Source organism: Leptodactylus fuscus, chromosome 9 (genome assembly GCF_031893055.1).
Source record: "Leptodactylus fuscus isolate aLepFus1 chromosome 9, aLepFus1.hap2, whole genome shotgun sequence".
Classification (NCBI taxonomy): Eukaryota; Metazoa; Chordata; class Amphibia; order Anura; family Leptodactylidae; genus Leptodactylus; species Leptodactylus fuscus.
Genome location: NC_134273.1, coordinates 1,504,758 through 1,527,801, shown reverse-complemented (window position 1 = coordinate 1,527,801; position 23,044 = coordinate 1,504,758). Strand labels below are relative to the sequence as shown.

General features: G+C 47.0%; 1 protein-coding gene across 2 annotated transcripts in view; it reads left to right on the top strand.

Moving 5' to 3' along the window:
- Nucleotides 1–23,044, top strand: part of ERI3 (ERI1 exoribonuclease family member 3) — a 238,367-nt gene that overhangs the window by 48,871 nt on the left and 166,452 nt on the right. For both annotated transcript variants that reach the window (XM_075286594.1, XM_075286595.1), the window contains exon 6: nt 12,347–12,419. In XM_075286594.1, coding sequence (XP_075142695.1) covers nt 12,347–12,419 — 73 coding nt within the window. The remainder of the gene's footprint in view (nt 1–12,346; nt 12,420–23,044) is intronic.

Below are 23,044 nucleotides of genomic sequence, written 5' to 3'. Positions count from 1 at the left end.
CAACTACACGGATACAATACAGCGACACGGATACAATACAACAACACGGATACAATACAACCACACTGATACCATACAACGACACGGATACAATACAGCGACACGAATACAATATAACTACACAAATACAATACAACAACACGGATACAATACAACCACACGGATACAATACAACGACACGGATACCATACAACGACACGGATACAATGCAGCGACACAGATACAATACAGCGACACGGACACAATACATCGACACGGATACAATACAACGACACGGATACAATACAGCGACACGGATACAATACAGCGACACAGATACAATACAACGACACGGATACAATACAGCGACACGGATACAATACAACGACACGGATACAATACAGCGACACGGATACAATACAGCGACACGGATACAATACAGCGACACGGATACAATACAACGACACGGATACAATACAACTACAACTGTTGTATGACATACAGTGATCGCCGCCATGTTTCCATCTCCTGTTTTGACTTGGTTTGTGATCTCACAGTTTGCCAAACCTTGTCAGAGGATTGTCTGCACTGATACATTGTAACCAATCCTCTCCAGTGACACAAGGTGAGATCTAGAAGGCGCAGGTGGTGTCACCTGTAGCTTGGGCTCCGTGGCCCCCTCTGCCCTTCAGCGGCGGTGGTTTACGAGGCTCCCGCTGACATTAATCTGCTATAGGTGGGCTGTGCCGAGATGTTATTTTTATCGCGTGCGGCTGGGGCGGTGACGCGCGGCACTAAATTGATATCCGCACGTCTTAGCGCTGCTTAGTTTTATTTTGACATCAATTTTCAAATTTAGCACTTAATAAGAAAATAAAAAAGTAACGAGGGGCGGCAGATTGGTGAGAGAGGCGGGAGCCGACACCGAGATCAAGGGAGGCCGAGTCACCTATAACAAGATAGCAACGCCGAGCAGACTGTCACCACAAGAAGCCACTTATTAATGTCACTCCAAGCCGAGGGCTGCACTACTGCGCCATCATGTATCTAATCCCATCATGTATCTAATCCTATCCTGTGTGATACTGTATACTGAGCTGTGTATCTAATCCTATCCTGTGTGATACTGTATACTGAGCTGTGTATCTAATCCTATTCTGTGTGATACTGTATACTGAGCTGTGTATCTAATCCTATCCTGTGTGATACTGTATACTGAGCTGTGTATCTAATCCTATCCTGTGTGATACTGTATACTGAGCTGTGTATCTAATCCTATCCTGTGTGATACTGTATACTGAGCTGTGTATCTAATCCTATCCTGTGTGATACTGTACTGAGCCGTGTATCTAATCCTATCCTGTGTGATACTGTATACTGAGCTGTGTATCTAATCCTATCCTGTGTGATACTGTATACTGAGCTGTATCTAATCCTATCCTGTGTGATACTGTATACTGAGCTGTATCTAATCCTATCCTGTGTAATACTGTATACTGAGCCGTGTATCTAATCCTATCCTGTGTGATACTGTATACTGAGCTGTGTATCTAATCCTATCCTGTGTGATACTGTATACTGAGCTGTGTATCTAATCCTATCCTGTGTGATACTGTATACTGAGCTGTGTATCTAATCCTATCCTGTGTGATACTGTATACTGAGCTGTGTATCTAATCCTATCCTGTGTGATACTGTATACTGAGCTGTGTATCTAATCCTATCCTGTGTGATACTGTATACTGAGCTGTATCTAATCCTGTCCTGTGTGATACTGTATACTGAGCTGTGTATCTAATCCTATCCTGTGTGATACTGTATACTGAGCTGTGTATCTAATCCTATCCTGTGTGATACTGTATACTGAGCTGTGTATCTAATCCTATCCTGTGTGATACTGTATACTGAGCCGTGTATCTAATCCTGTCCTGTGTGATACTGTATACTGAGCTGCTGTATCTAATCCTATCCTGTGTGATACTGTATACTGAGCCGTGTATCTAATCCTGTCCTGTGTGATACTGTATACTGAGCCGTATCTAATCCTGTCCTGTGTGATACTGTATACTGAGCTGCTGTATCTAATCCTGTCCTGTGTGATACTGTATACTGAGCTGTATCTAATCCTATCCTGTGTGATACTGTATACTGAGCTGTGTATCTAATCCTATCCTGTGTGATACTGTATACTGAGCTGCTGTATCTAATCCTGTCCTGTGTGATACTGTATACTGAGCCGTGTATCTAATCCTATCCTGTGTGATACTGTATACTGAGCCGTGTATCTAATCCTATCCTGTGTGATACTGTTGGGGAGGGGGTCACTTCTCTTTGCCCCCCGGATCTTCCCCTGCTCTATCCTGTAGAGGGACTGGACCAGTTTTGGGACCGCTGGGCGCTGCTGCTCGGGGAGTCGGTGTTATATAGCGGTTGTTGTTGGGTTTACAGCGGTTATAAAGCAGCGTCTGCGCTGAAGTGTTTATAGTCGGAGGCTCGTCCCCTGCACATTAGTGAGAGCTGCAACGTAAATCATCGGCTGCTTCTATCTCATGGGGGATTCTTCTCTCCAGAGCCCCCCCAAATAACAGGGAGGTAAGAGCACCACTATATCATTACTGAAGTAAGTAAGTGCCCCCAGCACCAGAACAGACGGATTGTACAGGCCGGGCGACAAGTGCTAATACACTGTACTGTATAGTGAGCGCAGCTCTGGAGTATAATACAGGATAAGTAATGTAATGTATGTACACAGTGACTGTACCAGCAGAATAGTGAGCACAGCTCTGGAGTATAATACAGGATAAGTAATGTAATGTAAGTACACAGTGACTGTACCAGCAGAATAGTGAGCGCAGCTCTGGGGTATAATACAGGATAAGTAATGTAATGTATATACACAGTGACTGCACCAGCAGAATAGTGAGCGCAGCTCTGGAGTATAATACAGGATAAGTAATGTAATGTATGTACACAGTGACTGCACCAGCAGAATAGTGAGCGCAGCTCTAGAGTATAATACAGGATAAGTAATGTAATGTATGTACACAGTGACTGCACCAGCAGAATAGTGAGCGCAGCTCTAGAGTATAATACAGGATAAGTAATGTAATGTATGTACACAGTGACTGCACCAGCAGAATAGTGAGCGCAGCTCTAGAGTATAATACAGGATAAGTAATGTAATGTATGTACACAGTGACTGTACCAGAAGAATAGTGAGTGCAGCTCTGGAGTATAATACAGGATAAGTCATGTAATGTATGTACACAGTGACTGTACCAGAAGAATAGTGAGCGCAGCTCTGGAGTATAATACAGGATAAGTAATGTAATGTATGTACACAGTGACTGTACCAGCAGAATAGTGAGCGCAGCTCTGGAGTATAATACAGGATAAGTAATGTAATGTATGTACACAGTGACTGCACCAGCAGAATAGTGAGCGCAGCTCTGGAGTATAATACAGGATAAGTCATGTAATGTATGTACACAGTGACTGCACCAGCAGAATAGTGAGCGCAGCTCTGGAGTATAATACAGGATAAGTAATGTAATGTATGTACACAGTGACTGTACCAGCAGAATAGTGAGCGCAGCTCTGGAGTATAATACAGGATAAGTAATGTATGTACACAGTGACTGTACCATCAGTATAGTGAGCGCAGCTCTGGGGTATAATACAGGATAAGTAATGTAATGTATGTACACAGCGACTGTACCAGCAGAATAGTGAGCGCAGCTCTGGAGTATAATACAGGATAAGTAATGTAATGTATGTACACAGTGACTGCACCAGCAGAATAGTGAGCGCAGCTCTGGAGTATAATACAGGATAAGTAATGTAATGTATGTACACAGTGACTGTACCAGCAGAATAGTGAGCGCAGCTCTGGAGTATAATACAGGATAAGTAATGTAATGTATGTACACAGTGACTGTACCAGCAGAATAGTGAGCGCAGCTCTGGAGTATAATACAGGATAAGTAATGTAATGTATGTACACAGTGACTGTAGCAGCAGAATAGTGAGCGCAGCTCTGGAGTATAATACAGGATAAGTAATGTAATGTATGTACACAGTGACTGTAGCAGCAGAATAGTGAGCGCAGCTCTGGAGTATAATACAGGATAAGTAATGTAATGTATGTACACAGTGACTGCACCAGCAGAATAGTGAGCGCAGCTCTGGAGTATAATACAGGATAAGTAATGTAATGTATGTACACAGAGACTGCACCAGCAGAATAGTGAGCGCAGCTCTGGAGTATAATACAGGATAAGTAATGTAATGTATGTACACAGTGACTGTACAGCAGAATAGTGAGCGCAGCTCTGGAGTATAATACAGGATAAGTAATGTAATGTATATACACAGTGACTGCACCAGCAGAATAGTGAGCGCAGCTCTGGAGTATAATGCAGGATAAGTAATGTAATGTATGTACACAGAGACTGTACCAGCAGAATAGTGAGCGCAGCTCTGGAGTATAATACAGGATAAGTAATGTAATGTATGTACACAGTGACTGCACCAGCAGAATAGTGAGCGCAGCTCTGGAGTATAATACAGGATAAGTAATGTAATGTATATACACAGTGACTGCACCAGCAGAATAGTGAGCGCAGCTCTGGAGTATAATACAGGATAAGTAATGTAATGTATATACACAGTGACTGCACCAGCAGAATAGTGATACTTTGATATGCTTTTTCCTCTCTGTGTCAGTCGGGCTGTAGTATAGATCAGCTGTATATATATATACACTTGTGAGTTTTATTAGAGTCCCAGGTCTGCAGAACTTTTGGGGCTTGTGATTGAGTTGGTGCTGGAGATGTGATTGCTGCAGACGGGGGTGAACAGAGCCGTCACTGACTCTTCTCGCTTCAGGCCACAGACAGATGAAACATGGTGCGGGTTACTTTGTGGATTGGGGATGGAGGACCCAGTGCGGGAGGTAATTTAATATGAGGAGGCTGCACTTGGCTGAGGACTTGGAAGCGTCGTCTTTGTGAGGAGTAAATAAATAGGTTGTGTAGATGGAGCAGACGAGTTCTGAAGGCCGGAGCAGCAGAAGATGGAAGAGGTGGGTGCCGGAAGCCTCGGCGCCTTCTCTTCTCTGCTCGTTGTCTTGCAGGCTGCCTCAGGCACACTCTGTATCTCCTGGAGAATGACAGCAGTGTGACACCGGGAAAATAATTACTAACAAATCCCGGGGACTGCAAACAGCTTGGTGTCTTCAGCAGTGTCAGCGAGCATCACAGCGATAGTGCCATGTGCAGGCTGCAGCCCCTGCCAGGTGCCATCACAGTCCTAGGGCCGGCCGCCGCTCGCCACCACCCGGAGGACATAGGACAAGTACATTCTGCCCTCAGGCCCAAACCAGATGCTGGAGGCGAAATCTGCAGATCTGCAGTCTGTGAGCACAAAGTATAAAGGCAGATTGTACCCACTGATAGTGAGGGGGGTCCGGGAGAAGGTGCAGGGTGCCAGTAGGAGCCATCAACCCTTCATATCATGGTGCCAGTAAGAAGGGCAGAGGGAGGGACGTGTCAGGACCACACTGGTGGAAGATGAACCGCGGTGGGGGGATCTCTGCAGCAAAACTAATGGCAAAGGTCAAAAAAGTATCGTTGTATGGCTTCTTATATACGGTAGGGAGATGCCTCTTATATACAGTAACAGCCTTTTGTATACGGTAGTTACTAACTTCCTGTATATGGTGGGTACTGTGTAAGGTCGGTGTAGCCTCCTGTATACGGTGGGTAGTAGCCTCTTGTACATAGTAGCTTGTAGCTTACTGTATACGGTAGGTTGTAGCTTCCTGTATACGGTAGGTTGTAGTCTCCTGTATATGGTAGGTTGTAGCTTCCTGTATACGGTAGGTTGTAGCCTCATGTATACGGTAGGTTGTAGCTTCCTGTATATGGTAGGTTGTAGCCTCCTGTATACGGTAGGTTGTAGCCTCTTGTATACGGGTAGGTTTGTAGCCTCCTGTATACGGTAGGTTGTAGCTTACTGTATACGGTAGGTTGTAGCTTCCTGTATAGCGGTAGGTTGTAGTCTCCTGTATATGGTAGGTTGTAGCTTCCTGTATACGGGTAGGTTGTAGCTTCCTGTATACGGTAGGTTGTAGCTTCCTGTATACGGTAGGTTGTAGCTTCCTGTATACGGTAGGTTGTAGCTTCCTGTATACGGTAGGTTGTAGCTTCCTGTATACGGTAGGTTGTAGCCTCCTGTATATGGTAGGTTGTAGCCTCCTGTATATCGGTAGGTTGTAGCCTCCTGTATATGGTAGGTTGTAGCCTCCTGTATACGGTAGGTTGTAGCTTCCTGTATATGGTAGGTTGTAGCCTCCTGTATACGGTAGGTTGTAGCCTCTTGTATACGGTAGGTTGTAGCCTCTTGTATACGGTAGGTTGTAGCCTCCTGTACACGGTAGGTTGTAGCCTCTTGTATACGGTAGGTTGTAGCCTCTGTATACGGTAGGTTGTAGCCTCTTGTATACGGTAGGTTGTAGCCTCTTGTATACGGTAGGTTGTAGCCTCTTGTATACGGTAGGTTGTAGCCTCCGGTATACGGTAGGTTGTAGCCTCTTGTATACGGTAGGTTGTAGCCTCTTGTATACGGTAGGTTGTAGCCTCTTGTATGCGGTAGGTTGTAGCCTCTTGTATACGGTAGGTTGTAGCCTCTTGTATACGGTAGGTTGTAGCCTCCTTTATACGGTAGGTTGTAGCTTCTTGTATACGGTAGGTTGTAGCCTCTTGTATACAGTAGGTTGTAGCCTCCGTTATACAGTAGGTTGTAGCCTCATGTATACGGTAGGTTGTAGCTTCCTGTATACGGTAGGTTGTAGCCTCCTGTATACGGTAGGTTGTAGCCTCTTTTATACGGTAGGTTGTAGCCTTCTGTATATGGTAGGTTGTAGCCTCCTGTATACGGTAGGTTGTAGCCTCCTGTATACGGTAGGTTGTAGCCTTCTGTATATGGTAGGTTGTAGTCTCCTGTATACGGTAGGTTGTAGACTCTTTTATACGGTAGGTTGTAGCCTCCTGTATAAGGTCGGTTGTAGCCTCTTTTATACGGTAGGTTGTAGCCTCCTGTATACGGTAGGTTGTAGCCTCTTTTATACGGTAGGTTGTAGCCTCTTTTATACGGTAGGTTGTAGCCTCCTGTATACGGTAGGTTGTAGCCTCCTGTATACGGTAGGTTGTAGCCTCCTGTATACGGTAGGTTGTAGCCTCTTGTATACGGTAGGTTGTAGCCTCTTGTATACGGTAGGTTGTAGCCTCATGTATACGGTAGGTTGTAGCCTCCTGTATAAGGTAGGTTGTAGCCTCTTTTATACGGTAGGTTGTAGCCTCCTGTATACGGTAGGTTGTAGCCTCCTGTATACGGTAGGTTGTAGCCTCTTTTATACGGTAGGTTGTAGCCTCTTTTATACGGTAGGTTGTAGCCTCCTGTATACGGTAGGTTGTAGCCTCTTTTATACGGTAGGTTGTAGCCTCTTTTATACGGTAGGTTGTAGCCTCTTGTATACGGTAGGTTGTAGCCTCCTGTATACGGTAGGTTGTAGCCTCCTGTATACGGTAGGTTGTAGCCTCTTGTATACGGTAGGTTGTAGCCTCCTGTATACGGTAGGTTGTAGCCTCCTGTATACGGTAGGTTGTAGCCTCTTGTATACGGTAGGTTGTAGCCTCTTGTATACGGTAGGTTGTAGCCTCCTGTATATTCTTTGTATGTACAGTGGGGTCATGTCCAGTGTCAGAGCGCCCCCTAGTCCAGTGCCTGGCACACAGGCAGAGGCTTCAGAGCTGAGATCATGGCGCTTCCCTTCATTAGTGGCGGCTGACAGCAGATTGAGTCGGTGCGCGGCTCCCTGTCATGTCTGCACTTCTCGCGCTGATATTTAAAGCTGCGCTCCGCTTATAGACTTGTTGTACCGTGACAAGTTAAAATAAATAAATTTGGAGTCCTCCTGTCAGCGCGTCCTGGCTGCTGTCAGCGGCGGGGTAATAAGCGCCATCTTATTATGCATGTGTTGTGGTAATTATTTATTTGATATGAGGCTGTCACTATAGACGGTAAACATGTGTATTGTGCGGCGGGCGGGGGATGAAACCAGAAATAGAAAAACAAGACTCACTGGGCTCAGACGCGGCAGAGCTCTGACAGCGACACTGAAGACTTTGTCATTAGCAGGAGGTGCAGTGCCGTCCCTGACCAGCAGGTGTGCACTGGAGCAGCCGCCAGGTTCTGTAATATTCTCCCATCTGCTGAGGCCGGAGGTTCGGTGCACCTCGCCTGTACTCGCCCTTCTCCAGGGCAGCTCTTTATACCTTGGCATTCCCTACATTGTGGCGCACACATCAGGACTGATAGGCCGCCCCTCTGACTACGACTACTGCAGAGACCAACAACCACTCCTTCATAAATGTCTGACAACCGCCGTCTGCCCGAGCTTAAGAATCCAGTGATTGCTATGTCAGCAAATATCTAACAATCTATTGTATCTCCCAGTATATCCCCCTCTCCCAGTATGACCCCAATCCACCAGTATACCCTCCTCTGCCAGTATAACCCCCTCTCCCAGTATAACCCCCTCTCCCAGTATGACCCCCTTCTCTCCCAGTATACCCTCCTCTCCCCCAGTATACCCCCCTCTCCCAGTATACCCCCTTCTACCCCAGTCTGACCCCTCTCCCCCAGTCTGACCGCCCTCTCCCAGTATACCCCCCTCTCCCCCAGTATACCCCCTTCTCCTCCAGTATGTCCCCCCTCTCCCAGTATGACCCCCCTCTCCCAGTATGACCCCCCTCTCCCAGTATGACCCCCCTCTCCCAGTATGACCCCCCTCTCCCAGTATACCCCCCTCTTCCCCAGTCTGACCCCCCTCTCCCCCAGTATGACCCCCTTCTCTACCAGTCTGACCCCCCTCTCCCAGTATACCCCCCCCTCCCCCAGTATGACCCCTCTCCCCCAGTCTGTCCCCCCTCCCCCAGTATACTCCCCTCTCCCAGTATACCCCCCTCTCCCCCAGTATTCCCCCCTCTCCCCCAGTATACCCCCTTCTCCCCCAGTATGTCCCCCCTCTCCCAGTATAACCCCCCCTCTCCCAGTATACCCCTCTCCCCCAGTCTGACCCCCTTCTCTCCCAGTCTGACCCCCCTCTCCCAGTATACCCCCCTCTTCCCCAGTCTGACCCCCCTCTTCCCCAGTCTGACCCCCCTCTTCCCCAGTCTGACCCCCCTCTCCCCCAGTATGACCCCCTCTCCCAGTATACCCCCCTCTCCCCCAGTATACCCCCTTCTCCCCCAGTATGTCCCCCCTCTCCCAGTATGTCCCCCCTCTCCCAGTATGTCCCCCCCCCTCCCAGTATGTCCCCCCTCTCCCCCAGTATACTCCCCTTCTCCCCCAGTATGTCCCCCCTCTCCCAGTATAACCCCCCTCTCCCAGTATACCCCCCTCTTCCCCAGTCTGACCCCCCTCTCCCCCAGTATGACCCCCTTCTCTCCCAGTCTGACCCCCCCTCTCCCAGTATACCCCCCTCTTCCCCAGTCTGACCCCCCTCTTCCCCAGTATGACCCCCCTCTCCCCCAGTATGACCCCCTCTCCCAGTATACCCCCCTCTCCCCCAGTGTGACCCCCTCTCTCCCAGTATACCCCCCTCTCCCCCAGTATACCCCCCTCTCCCCCAGTATTCCCCCCTTCTCTCCCAGTATACCCCCCTCTCCCCCAGTATACCCCCTTCTCCCCCAGTATGTCCCCCCTCTCCCAGTATGTCCCCCCTCTCCCAGTATGTCCCCCCTCTCCCAGTATGTCCCCCCTCTCCCAGTATGACCCCCCTCTCCCAGTATGACCCCCCTCTCCCAGTATACCCCCCCTCTCCCCCAGTATACTCCCCTCTCCCCCAGTATACCCCCTTCTCCCCCAGTATGTCCCCCCTCTCCCAGTATACCCCCTCTCCCAGTATACCCCCCTCTCCCCCAGTATTCCCCCTTCTCCCCCAGTATTCCCCCCTCTCCCCCAGTATTCCCCCTTCTCCCCCAGTATTCCCCCCTCTCCCCCAGTATTCCCCCTTCTCCCCCAGTATTCCCCCCTCTCCCCCAGTATACCCCCCTCTCCCCCAGTATTCCCCCTTCTCCCCCAGTATACCCCCCTCTCCCCCAGTTTGACCCCCCTCCCCCAGTATACCCCTTCTCTCCCAGTATGACCCCCCCTCCCCCAGTCTGTCCCCCCTCCCCAGTATACTCCCCTCTCCCAGTATACCCTCCCTCCCCCAGTATACCCCCTTCTCCACCAGTTTGACCCCCCTCCCCCAGTATACCCCCTCTCCCCCAGTTTGACCCCCCCCCCAGTATACCCCCTCTCCCCCAGTTTGACCCCCCCCTCCCCCAGTATACCCCCCTCTCCCCCAGTCTGATCCCCCCTCTCCCCCAGTATGACCCCCCTCTCCCCCAGTATACCCCCCTCTCCCCCAGCATACCCCCCTCTCCCCCAGCATACCCCCCTCTCCCCCAGCATACACCCCTCTCCCCCAGTATACCCCCCTCTCCCCCAGTATACCCCCCTCTCCCCCAGTATACCCCCCTCTCCCCCAGTATACACCCCTCTCCCCCAGTATACCCCCCTCTCCCCCAGTATACCCCCCTCTCCCCCAGTATGACCCCCCTCTCCCCCAGTATACCCCCCTCTCCCCCAGTCTGTCCCCCCTCCCCCAGTCTGGCCCCAGTACTGCGGCATCAGATGGACATGAGCCTGCAGTGATTAGTTGTTAGATGGCGGTATGAATGTTTGATATGCTGGGACCACCTGAGAGATGGAATTCAATTACTCCCCCTCGGCCGCCCTCTCCCAGCAGAACCTGTTGAGATTCGTGACTCTGACCTCCAGGATAATTAGGGTTAAATTGATAAGCTATCGGCGCGCTGACACATTTTATCATCCGCTGTTTGCACGAGAGGATACAATACAAAGGGGAGGCGGCAATTTGTGGTGCGCTGTCACCGGCAGCCCCAGATAAAGGTGTCAGCGCTCAGATAAGAGCGGCCGCTGCTCCCTGCTATTGTTGTTCAATTAGTGCCCCCTCCCCCTCCCGGTGCCCGCGCCGTATTTCACCTCGTGCCATCCTGGGATAATGATGCCCTGTTAAGTGTGAGGCAGATAGCGCACAATGGCCGCTCATCCATCAGCACGTCCGCACCCGCCGCACTTAAGGAAAGTGATAAGGAGCTGGGAGCATTCATCATGGAGGAGACCCCCCCCCCCCCGAAATACATCTACAATCCCATATCCCGCAGAGACAGAAGGTTACCGCCACCGAAACTTATTAGACTCCTCTGGTAACAGGCGATGTCCGACGCCCCCGGCGCTATTCTTTATGTATAAGGTTAATATCTGAAGCCGAGGAAGAGGGCGGAGGAGACTATACGTGTATACATTAATAGTGCTTGGTATATAGCGTATATAGTGATGTGTTATATATAAGATGGCGGAGGAGACTATACGTGTATGGTATATAGTGTATGGTATATAGTGTATATAGTGTATGGTATATAGTGTATATAGTGATGTGTTATATATAAGAGGGCGGAGGAGACTATACGTGTATACATTAATAGTGTATGGTATATAGTGTATATAGTGTATGGTATATAGTATATATAGTGTATGGTATATAGTGTATATAGTGATGTGTTATATATAAGAGGGCGGAGGAGACTATACGTGTATACATTAATAGTGTATGGTATATAGTGTATATAGTGTATGGTATATAGTGTATATAGTGATGTGTTATATATAAGAGGGCGGAGGAGACTATACGTGTATACATTAATAGTGTATGATATATAGTGTATATAGTGATGTGTTATATATAAGAGGGCGGAGGAGACTATACGTGTATGGTATATAGTGTATGGTATATAGTGTATATAGTGTATGGTATATAGTATATATAGTGTATGGTATATAGTGTATATAGTGATGTGTTATATATAAGAGGGCGGAGGAGACTATACGTGTATACATTAATAGTGTATATACAGTCCTATAGGCAGACATAACATGTAGTATGTGATGAGGCCAGACACTCGGGCAGGTCGCTCGCTCACATGTCGCCCTGCATGTCTGTAGTGTCACCTCGTCCTCATTCACACTCTGCAGATCGGTTTCCTTCCAGATAGGATTGCTTTATCTTCATATGTGTATTATTTCTTCTATACGGTTCTCCCTTGATGTTTGGTGTTACGTGTAGTACTTGTGTCTGTCAGTGACATCACTGCGGTCTGATGATGTCACCGGCCTGACATAATAAGCGGCGCCGATCTGCTGGAGACTAAACGCTTCTCTCTGTTTTCCCCGACAGGCTGCCCGGACAGTGTGAATATTTAGGACTGCAGGTTGCAGATTACTTCAAGCAGTGGATTAATCTGAAGAAGGTATTCTTTTTTTTTCATACCAAATCCCCCTTCCCTTTCAATGTATGTCCTCCGGGAGGTTCGCCGGTCGCGGTTATTTGCATGGAAATGAAGTGTGATTTTTTTTTTTTTCCCAGCCCTCCCCGGGGACGGACAGGTTTCCCTTTCGTCCCTTTATTATGCAGTTAATGGGAGTCTGATACTACAGAGGACAATGGTGGGAGATTCCTGCAGGGTATCACACATGTCTCACACACAGGACATGCATGTAGGCTGTATACTGCTCACATGAGAGATACGTGTGTTACATGTGACTGTGGTCGCTGTATGACCAACTGATAGGTAAGGATAGGATAAGCAGCAATACACACAGTGCAGCAGCCCCAACACTATGTCCCAGATCAGGAGACGTCCAGCACAGGTATGAGGAGGACTGTATCAGTCATGTGTTACCAGACACTGCGAAGGAGGAGGAGGAGGAGTGATCCGTCATCTGACAGCACAAATTCCCATATTAATGTTACTGTAGATAAAGGAGATCTGACATGAGAATATATGTGATCCCATTACATGTATAGACTGAATACTCCCATCATCCACAGGCTGCATAAGGAGGGAGCAATCGATTGTATTCCCCTGTCCTACAGTCGGCCTCTCCTGATATGGCTGATAACAGATAGTAATAGATTGTATTCTCCTGTCCTACAGTCGGCCTCTCCTCTCCTGACGTGGCTGATAACAGATAGTAATAGATTGTATTCCCCTGTCCTACAGTCGGCCTCTCCTCTCCTGACATGGCTGATAACAGATAGTAATAGATTGTATTCTCCTGTCCTACAGTCGGCCTCTCCTCTCCTGACATGGCTGATAACAGATAGTAATAGATTGTATTCCCCTGTCCTACAGTCGGCCTCTCCTCTCCTGACATGGCTGATAACAGATAGTAATAGATTGTATTCCCCTGTCCTACAGTCGGCCTCTCCCCTCCTGACATGGCTGATACCAGATAGTAATAGATTGTATTCTCCTGTCCTACAGTCGGCCTCTCCTCTCCTGACATGGCTGATAACAGACAGTAATAGATTGTGTTCCCCTGTCCTACAGTCGGCCTCTCCTCTCCTGAAATGGCTGATAACAGATAGTAATAGATTGTATTCTCCTGTCCTACAGTCGGCCTCTCCTCTCCTGACATGGCTGATAACAGACAGTAATAGATTGTGTTCCCCTGTCCTACAGTCGGCCTCTCCTCTCCTGAAATGGCTGATAACAGATAGTAATAGATTGTGTTCCCCTGTCCTACAGTCGGCCTCTCCTCTCCTGAAATGGCTGATAACAGATAGTAATAGATTGTGTTCCCCTGTCCTACAGTCGGCCTCTCCTCTCCTGACATGGCTGATAACAGATAGTAATAGATTGTATTCCCCTGTCCTACAGTCGGCCTCTCCTCTCCTGACATGGCTGATAACAGATAGTAATAGATTGTATTCTCCTGTCCTACAGTCGGCCTCTCCTGACATGGCTGATAACAGATAGTAATAGATTGTATTCCCCTGTCCTACAGTCGGCCTCTCCCCTCCTGACATGGCTGATAACAGATAGTAATAGATTGTATTCCCCTGTCCTACAGTCGGCCTCTCCTCTCCTGACATGGCTGATAACAGATAGTAATAGATTGTATTCTCCTGTCCTACAGTCGGCCTCTCCTCTCCTGACATGGCTGATAACAGATAGTAATAGATTGTATTCCCCTGTCCTACAGTCGGCCTCTCATCTCCTGACATGGCTGATAACAGATAGTAATAGATTGTATTCCCCTGTCCTACAGTCGGCCTCTCCTCTCCTGACATGGCTGATAACAGATAGTAATAGATTGTATTCTCCTGTCCTACAGTCGGCCTCTCCCCTCCTGACATGGCTGATAACAGATAGTAATAGATTGTATTCTCCTGTCCTACAGTCGGCCTCTCCTCTCCTGACATGGCTGATAACAGATAGTAATAGATTGTATTCCCCTGTCCTACAGTCGGCCTCTCCTCTCCTGACATGGCTGATAACAGATAGTAATAGATTGTATTCCCCTGTCCTACAGTCGGCCTCTCCTCTCCTGACATGGCTGATAACAGATAGTAATAGATTGTATTCTCCTGTCCTACAGTCGGCCTCTCCTCTCCTGACATGGCTGATAACAGATAGTAATAGATTGTATTCCCCTGTCCTACAGTCGGCCTCTCCTGACATGGCTGATAACAGATAGTAATAGATTGTATTCCCCTGTCCTACAGTCGGCCTCTCCCCTCCTGACATGGCTGATACCAGATAGTAATAGATTGTATTCTCCTGTCCTACAGTCGGCCTCTCCTCTCCTGACATGGCTGATAACAGACAGTAATAGATTGTGTTCCCCTGTCCTACAGTCGGCCTCTCCTCTCCTGAAATGGCTGATAACAGATAGTAATAGATTGTGTTCCCCTGTCCTACAGTCGGCCTCTCCTCTCCTGAAATGGCTGATAACAGATAGTAATAGATTGTGTTCCCCTGTCCTACAGTCGGCCTCTCCTCTCCTGACATGGCTGATAACAGATAGTAATAGATTGTATTCCCCTGTCCTACAGTCGGCCTCTCCTCTCCTGACATGGCTGATAACAGATAGTAATAGATTGTATTCTCCTGTCCTACAGTCGGCCTCTCCTGACATGGCTGATAACAGATAGTAATAGATTGTATTCCCCTGTCCTACAGTCGGCCTCTCCCCTCCTGACATGGCTGATAACAGATAGTAATAGATTGTATTCCCCTGTCCTACAGTCGGCCTCTCCTCTCCTGACATGGCTGATAACAGATAGTAATAGATTGTATTCCCCTGTCCTACAGTCGGCCTCTCCTCTCCTGACATGGCTGATAACAGATAGTAATAGATTGTATTCTCCTGTCCTACAGTCGGCCTCTCCTCTCCTGACATGGCTGATAACAGATAGTAATAGATTGTATTCCCCTGTCCTACAGTCGGCCTCTCCTCTCCTGACATGGCTGATAACAGATAGTAATAGATTGTATTCTCCTGTCCTACAGTCGGCCTCTCCCCTCCTGACATGGCTGATAACAGATAGTAATAGATTGTATTCTCCTGTCCTACAGTCGGCCTCTCCTCTCCTGACATGGCTGATAACAGATAGTAATAGATTGTATTCCCCTGTCCTACAGTCGGCCTCTCCTCTCCTGACATGGCTGATAACAGATAGTAATAGATTGTATTCCCCTGTCCTACAGTCGGCCTCTCCTCTCCTGACATGGCTGATAACAGATAGTAATAGATTGTATTCTCCTGTCCTACAGTCGGCCTCTCCTCTCCTGACATGGCTGATAACAGATAGTAATAGATTGTATTCCCCTGTCCTACAGTCGGCCTCTCCTGACATGGCTGATAACAGATAGTAATAGATTGTATTCCCCTGTCCTACAGTCGGCCTCTCCTGACATGGCTGATAACAGATAGTAATAGATTGTATTCTCCAGTCCTACAGTCGGCCTCTCCTGACGTGGCTGATAACAGATAGTAATAGATTGTATTCTCCTGTCCTACAGTCGGCCTCTCCTCTCCTGACGTGGCTGATAACAGATAGTAATAGATTGTATTGTCCTGTCCTACAGTCGGCCTCTCCTCTCCTGACATGGCTGATAACAGATAGTAATAGATTGTATTCTCCTGTCCTACAGTCGGCCTCTCCTGACATGGCTGATAACAGATAGTAATAGATTGTATTCCCCTGTCCTACAGTCGGCCTCTCCTCTCCTGACATGGCTGATAACAGATAGTAATAGATTGTATTCCCCTGTCCTACAGTCGGCCCCTCCCCTCCTGACATGGCTGATAACAGAGAGCAGTATAGGACATTACAGTAGGTGATATCCAGGTGTATTTATGATGTTGTCGCCCCCTATAGATTGTTGCGGTGCCTCCTGACTAGTGTGATGTGTGGTGTTTAGAGCTGAGGTTTTGTTGCAGTGTGTGTACGTGCGTTGCGCTGACTGTCTGGGGGATGCGACTGTCATGTGCTGTCAGAGCTGATCTGCTGTCTGCTCGCCGGCGCTCTGTAAATGCGATGTGACGGCACGGCGAGGCATTGCGCAGTTCACTGACCATTACACATCGCCATTTGAAGTTCACTAAACTTTTGCTGTACAGATCGCAGCTTGTAGCCCGGGCCGTGACTTGTGTAATGAGGAGCCGAGTGCCAGGTCTGCCCCCCCTCCCCCCGGCCGTGCCCCAGCCTGCAGGAAGTATTTGTGCCCGCTGCTCCGCAGCTCCTGGCACAGGCACCAGCCTCCTGCCGTGACTGTAATCCAGTGTGACAGGCGCTGACACATGACAGCTTAACGTTTAGTATGGGAGGGAGGCCGCCCATCACGCTGCACCAAGAAGGCATATACAGGACGGAGTCAGGGGCCCTTAGCAGGACGGGGCTCATACAGGAAGGATCAAGGGCCCTTAGCAGGACGGGGCTCATACAGGACGGAGTCAGGGGCCCTTAGCAGGACGGGGCTCATACAGGACGGAGTCAGGGGCCCTTAGCAGGACGGGGCTCATACAGGACGGAGTCAGGGGCCCTTAGCAGGACGGGGCTCATACAGGACGGAGTCAGGGGCCCTTAGCAGGACGGGCCTCATACAGGAAGGATCAAGGGCCCTTAGCAGGACGGGGCTCATACAGGACGGAGTCAGGGGCCCTTAGCAGGACGGGGCTCATACAGGACGGAGTCAGGGGCCCTTAGCAGGACGGGGCTCATACAGGACGGAGTCAGGGGCCCTTAGCAGGACGGGGCTCATACAGGACGGAGTCAGGGGCCCTTAGCAGGACGGGCCTCATACAGGACGGAGTCAGGGCCCCTTAGCAGGACGGGGTTCATACAGGACGGAGTCAGGGGCCCTTAGCAGGATGGGCCTCATACAGGACGGAGTCAGGGGCCCTTAGCAGGACGGGCCTCATACAGGACGGATCAAGGGCCCTTAGCAGGACGGGGCTCATACAGGACGGAGTCAGGGGCCCTTAGCAGGACGGGCCTCATACAGGACGGATCAAGGGCCCTTAGCAGGACGGGGCTCATACAGGACGGAGTCAGGGGCCCTTAGCAGGACGGGGCTCATACAGGACGGAGTCAGGGGCCCTTAGCAGGACGGGGCTCATACAGGACGGAGTCAGGGGCCCTTAGCAGGACGGGGCTCATACAGGACGGAGTCAGGGGCCCTTAGCAGGACGGGGCTCATACAGGACGGAGTCAGGGGCCCTTAGCAGGACGGGCCTCATACAGGACGGAGTCAGGGCCCCTTAGCAGGACGGGGTTCATACAGGACGGAGTCAGGGGCCCTTAGCAGGATGGGCCTCATACAGGACGGAGTCAGGGGCCCTTAGCAGGACGGGCCTCATACAGGACGGATCAAGGGCCCTTAGCAGGACGGGGCTCATACAGGACGGAGTCAGGGGCCCTTAGCAGGACGGGCCTCATACAGGACGGATCAAGGGCCCTTAGCAGGACGGGGCTCATACAGGACGGAGTCAGGGGCCCTTAGCAGGACGGGGCTCATACAGGACGGAGTCAGGGGCCCTTAGCAGGACGGGGCTCATACAGGATTGAGTCAGGGGCCCTTAGCAGGACGGGGCTCATACAGGATTGAGTCAGGGGCCCTTAGCAGGACGGGCCTCATACAGGACGGAGTCAGGGGCCCTTAGCAGGACGGGGCTCATACAGGACGGAGTCAGGGGCCCTTAGCAGGACGGGGCTCATACAGGACGGAGTCAGGGGCCCTTAGCAGGACGGGGCTCATACAGGATTGAGTCAGGGGCCCTTAGCAGGACGGGGCTCATACAGGACGGAGTCAGGGGCCCTTAGCAGGACGGGGCTCATACAGGACGGAGTCAGGGGCCCTTAGCAGGACGGGGCTCATACAGGATTGAGTCAGGGGCCCTTAGCAGGACGGGGCTCATACAGGACGGAGTCAGGGGCCCCCTCAGAGTATAGAACGGGCAGAGAAAAATACTGCTCACAGGGACGGAGATGTATCTAATCCTGCAAATGCAAAGTGACAGTATGAACTGTATCTGATCCACAAATGCAAAAGATCTCAGAACTAAAAGCACCAAACAGGTGTCCTGTGCGGTGTCCTGTGCGCTGCGTTGTCCTGCGCGGTGCTGGTATTCGGGTGTCCTGTGCGCTGCGGTGTCCTGCGCTGCGTTGTCCTGTGCGCGGTGCTGGTATTCGGGTGTCTGGCCGGTGCCAGCGCTCCTAATTCCTAATGAGCGAGGTTTATTAGCTGCTGCAATTAATAAGACAATATGTAATAACATCTGGGCTCAATCTCATCTGCGGGAATTAATTTGCCATTACGGGTGAGTGTACCCAGGGCGGAGTTAACACCACAGCAAACGCTTTAATTAATGTTTAATTGCAGTGTAAACATAATTACAGGTAATGAGTGGATGAGATAGTGCAGCGCTACAGTGTCATTAGCAGCACCATGGCGGCCGCGGCCTCCCCAGCGCCGCAGATTTGTGAGGAATCCGCCTAATATTCAATTAGACATGAAACCTTCACCCTCTTATAGGTGATGGAACAATAAGGAGCCGGAGCCTCTCCTAAGATCTGGGGGGAGAATTAGACACCCCCCCCCTCCTTTTATGTAAAGAAATGAGATCCTGGGTCTTTTCTCTTTTAAATACGCCTGCGAGACAGAAGCCGAAGTCTGAACGCGTCCTTTTCATTCGCGGCCTCCGTCTTGTTAACATGTGTTGCCTTTGGGGTAATCAGGGAAAAAATATGATGTCCTTTTACAATTACCGGGTTCTGGAATATTAAAATGTCTGGGTGCATCGGCCGCGGCGCTTTGATTGGTATTCTAACCTTTGACTAGACCATAAAGTGAGGCGCTCTTACCGCCAATATTGCCGGCCTGAAATTTAATTCCGAAATCATTCCAGATAATAGTCAGCGAGATAATATATGCATGAAGGATATTATGTTTGGGATGGATGCGGCCGGCCCGGGCTCTGCAGCTGAATAATAGCCCAGAGTGACTTGTAATGTGCAGGCCAGAAATAGCCGACTGTCAGGCCTGGAACAGGAGCCATTAAATCACAGCGCCATTGGTCACCGCCGCGCCAAACTCCACCTGCCGCTTATTTACTTATTATCCCCAACACTTAGGATGGAAATGTCCAACTGTCAGCGGTGCGTCCCGAAGCGTCACCGCGACAAAGCAAGATCCACCCCCGAAATCACCCGCTACAGGCGATCACAGTGATGGCGCTCTCTCCAGCCTCCGCCTTATGGTTGTTATATATGTCCGCCTGTATATATATATATATATATATAGTGACAGTATATACCTGCTGTGTACATTATATACCTGTATACTGGCGCAGCGCCCCCTCTGGTTACTGTAGGATCCTTGTATGTTATTGTACTTTACACCATAACTCTGTAGCAATAGGACAGAAAGTCTTTCCCTGAATATTACACATTGGGGCGCAGTACACGGTGACACCCCCAAACTGACAGGCTGCTCTTCCTGTCACTCCTATGTCACCAATCTGGACTGTGTTTTTTTTTTTTTTTGATTGTGAGCCCCATATAGAGATCAGACATTATGTCTTTGTAGAATGGGAGGAAAGCCATAAAAACACGGGGAGAACATACAAATTCCTTGCAGATGTTGTTCCTGGTGAGATTCGAACCAAGGACTCCCGCGCTGCAAGGCTACAATGCTAACCACTGTGCTGCCCCAAGGACTGTCTCTGGTTTTGTGCCCCGGATACTCAATGTGGCTTCAAGGCCGTTATATACTGATCATATAATATCATGGGGGACTCTGTCTATATATGTAATATAATCTGTGTATTACACCTCGCAGATACAGTATATAGCCGCTCAGAGTGACGTGCTCTCATCAGGAGGACGGGGGGCACTGCTGCGGACTCTCCTGATCTGAGCGGCCCACGACACATTCTGCTTAATTCCCATAAATTCAGATAAATATCCATTGATCTGTAATTAACATTATGATGATTTAATGTTCCCCTGCAGCAGCGCCGGCTCCGAAACGCTTTACACACGCTACATTAACTGATTCCTCTTCCCATACAGAGACAAATGTTTATTGGACGTGATAGAGCGGCGTCCCTACATTATAAGGGACGCCAACGTCTGGCTTCTCAAATTTGCCTTTCGGGGTCAATGTAAACATTTATTAAGCTTTGTAGCTAAATGATCATCCTGCCAAATCCTCCGAAAATCTGACAACAACTTCACATTAGTCACAGAAATGGCAAAATCCTATAAACCATTGCACACAAAACTTACAGAGAATGTAACTACTATAATACTGCCCCCCTATGTACAAGAATATAACTACTATAATACTGCTCCTATGTACAAGAATATAACTACTATAATACTACTCCTATGTACAAGAATATAACTACTATAATACTGCTCCTATATACAAGAATATAACTACTATAATACTGCTCCTATGTACAAGAATATAACTACTATAATACTACTCCTATATACAAGAATATAACTACTATAATACTACTCCTATGTACAAGAATATAACTACTATAATACTACCTCCTATGTACAAGAATATAACTACTATAATACTACTCCTATGTACAAGAATATAACTACTATAATACTACTCCTATATACAAGAATATAACTACTATAATACTACTCCTATATACAAGAATATAACTACTATAATACTACTCCTATGTACAAGAATATAACTACTATAATACTACTCCTATGTACAAGAATATAACTACTATAATACTACTCCTATGTACAAGAATATAACTACTATAATACTGCTCCTATGTACAAGAATATAACTACTATAATACTACTCCTATGTACAAGAATATAACTACTATAATACTACTCCTATGTACAAGAATATATCTACTATAATACTACCCCTATGTACAATATAACTACTATAATACTACTCCTTTGTATAAGAATATAACTACTATAATACTACTCCTATGTACAAGAATATAACTACTATAATTCTACCTCCTATGTACAAGAATATAACTACTATAATACTACTCCTATGTACAAGAATATAACTACTATAATACTACTCCTATGTACAAGAATATATCTACTATAATACTACCCCTATGTACAAGAATATAACTACTATAATACTAATCCTACGTACAAGAATATAACTACTATAATACTGCTCCTATGTACAAGAATATAACTACTATAATACTACTCCTATGTACAAGAATATAACTACTATAATACTAATCCTACGTACAAGAATATAACTACTATAATACTACTCCTATGTACAAGAATATAACTACTATAATACTGCTCCTATGTACAAGAATATAACTACTATAATACTACTCCTATGTACAAGAATATATCTACTATAATACTACCCCTATGTACAATATAACTACTATAATACTACTCCTATGTATAAGAATATAACTACTATAATACTACTCCTATGTACAAGAATATAACTACTATAATACTACCTCCTATGTACAAGAATATAACTACTATAATACTACTCCTATGTACAAGAATATAACTACTATAATACTACCTCCTATGTACAAGAATATAACTACTATAATACTGCTCCTATGTACAAGAATATATCTACTATAATACTACCCCTATGTACAATATAACTACTATAATACTACTCCTATGTATAAGAATATAACTACTATAATACTGCTCCTATATACAAGAATATAACTACTATAATACTACCTCCTATGTACAAGAATATAACTACTATAATACTACTCCTATATACAAGAATATAACTACTATAATACTACTCCTATGTACAAGGATATAACTACTATAATACTACCTCCTATGTACAAGAATATAACTACTATAATACTACTCCTATGTACAATAATATAACTACTATAATACTACTCCTATATACAAGAATATAACTACTATAATACTACTCCTATGTACAAGAATATAACTACTATAATACTACTCCTATGTACAAGAATATAACTACTATAATACTACTCCTATGTACAAGAATATAACTACTATAATACTACCTCCTATGTACAAGAATATAACTACTATAATACTACTCCTATGTACAAGAATATAACTACTATAATACTGCTCCTATGTACAAGAATATAACTTCTATAATACTACCTCCTATGTATAAGAATATAACTACTATAATACTACTCCTATGTACAAGAATATAACTACTATAATACTACTCCTATGTACAAGAATATGACTACTATAATACTACTCCTATGTACAAGAATATAACTACTATAATACTACTCCTATGTACAAGAATATAACTACTATAATACTGCTCCTATGTACAAGAATATAACTTCTATAATACTACCTCCTATGTATAAGAATATAACTACTATAATACTACCTCCTATGTACAAGAATATAACTACTATAATACTGCTCCTATGTACAAGAATATAACTACTATAATACTACTCCTATGTACAAGAATATAACTACTATAATACTACCTCCTATATACAAGAATATAACTACTATAATACTACTCCTATGTACAAGAATATAACTACT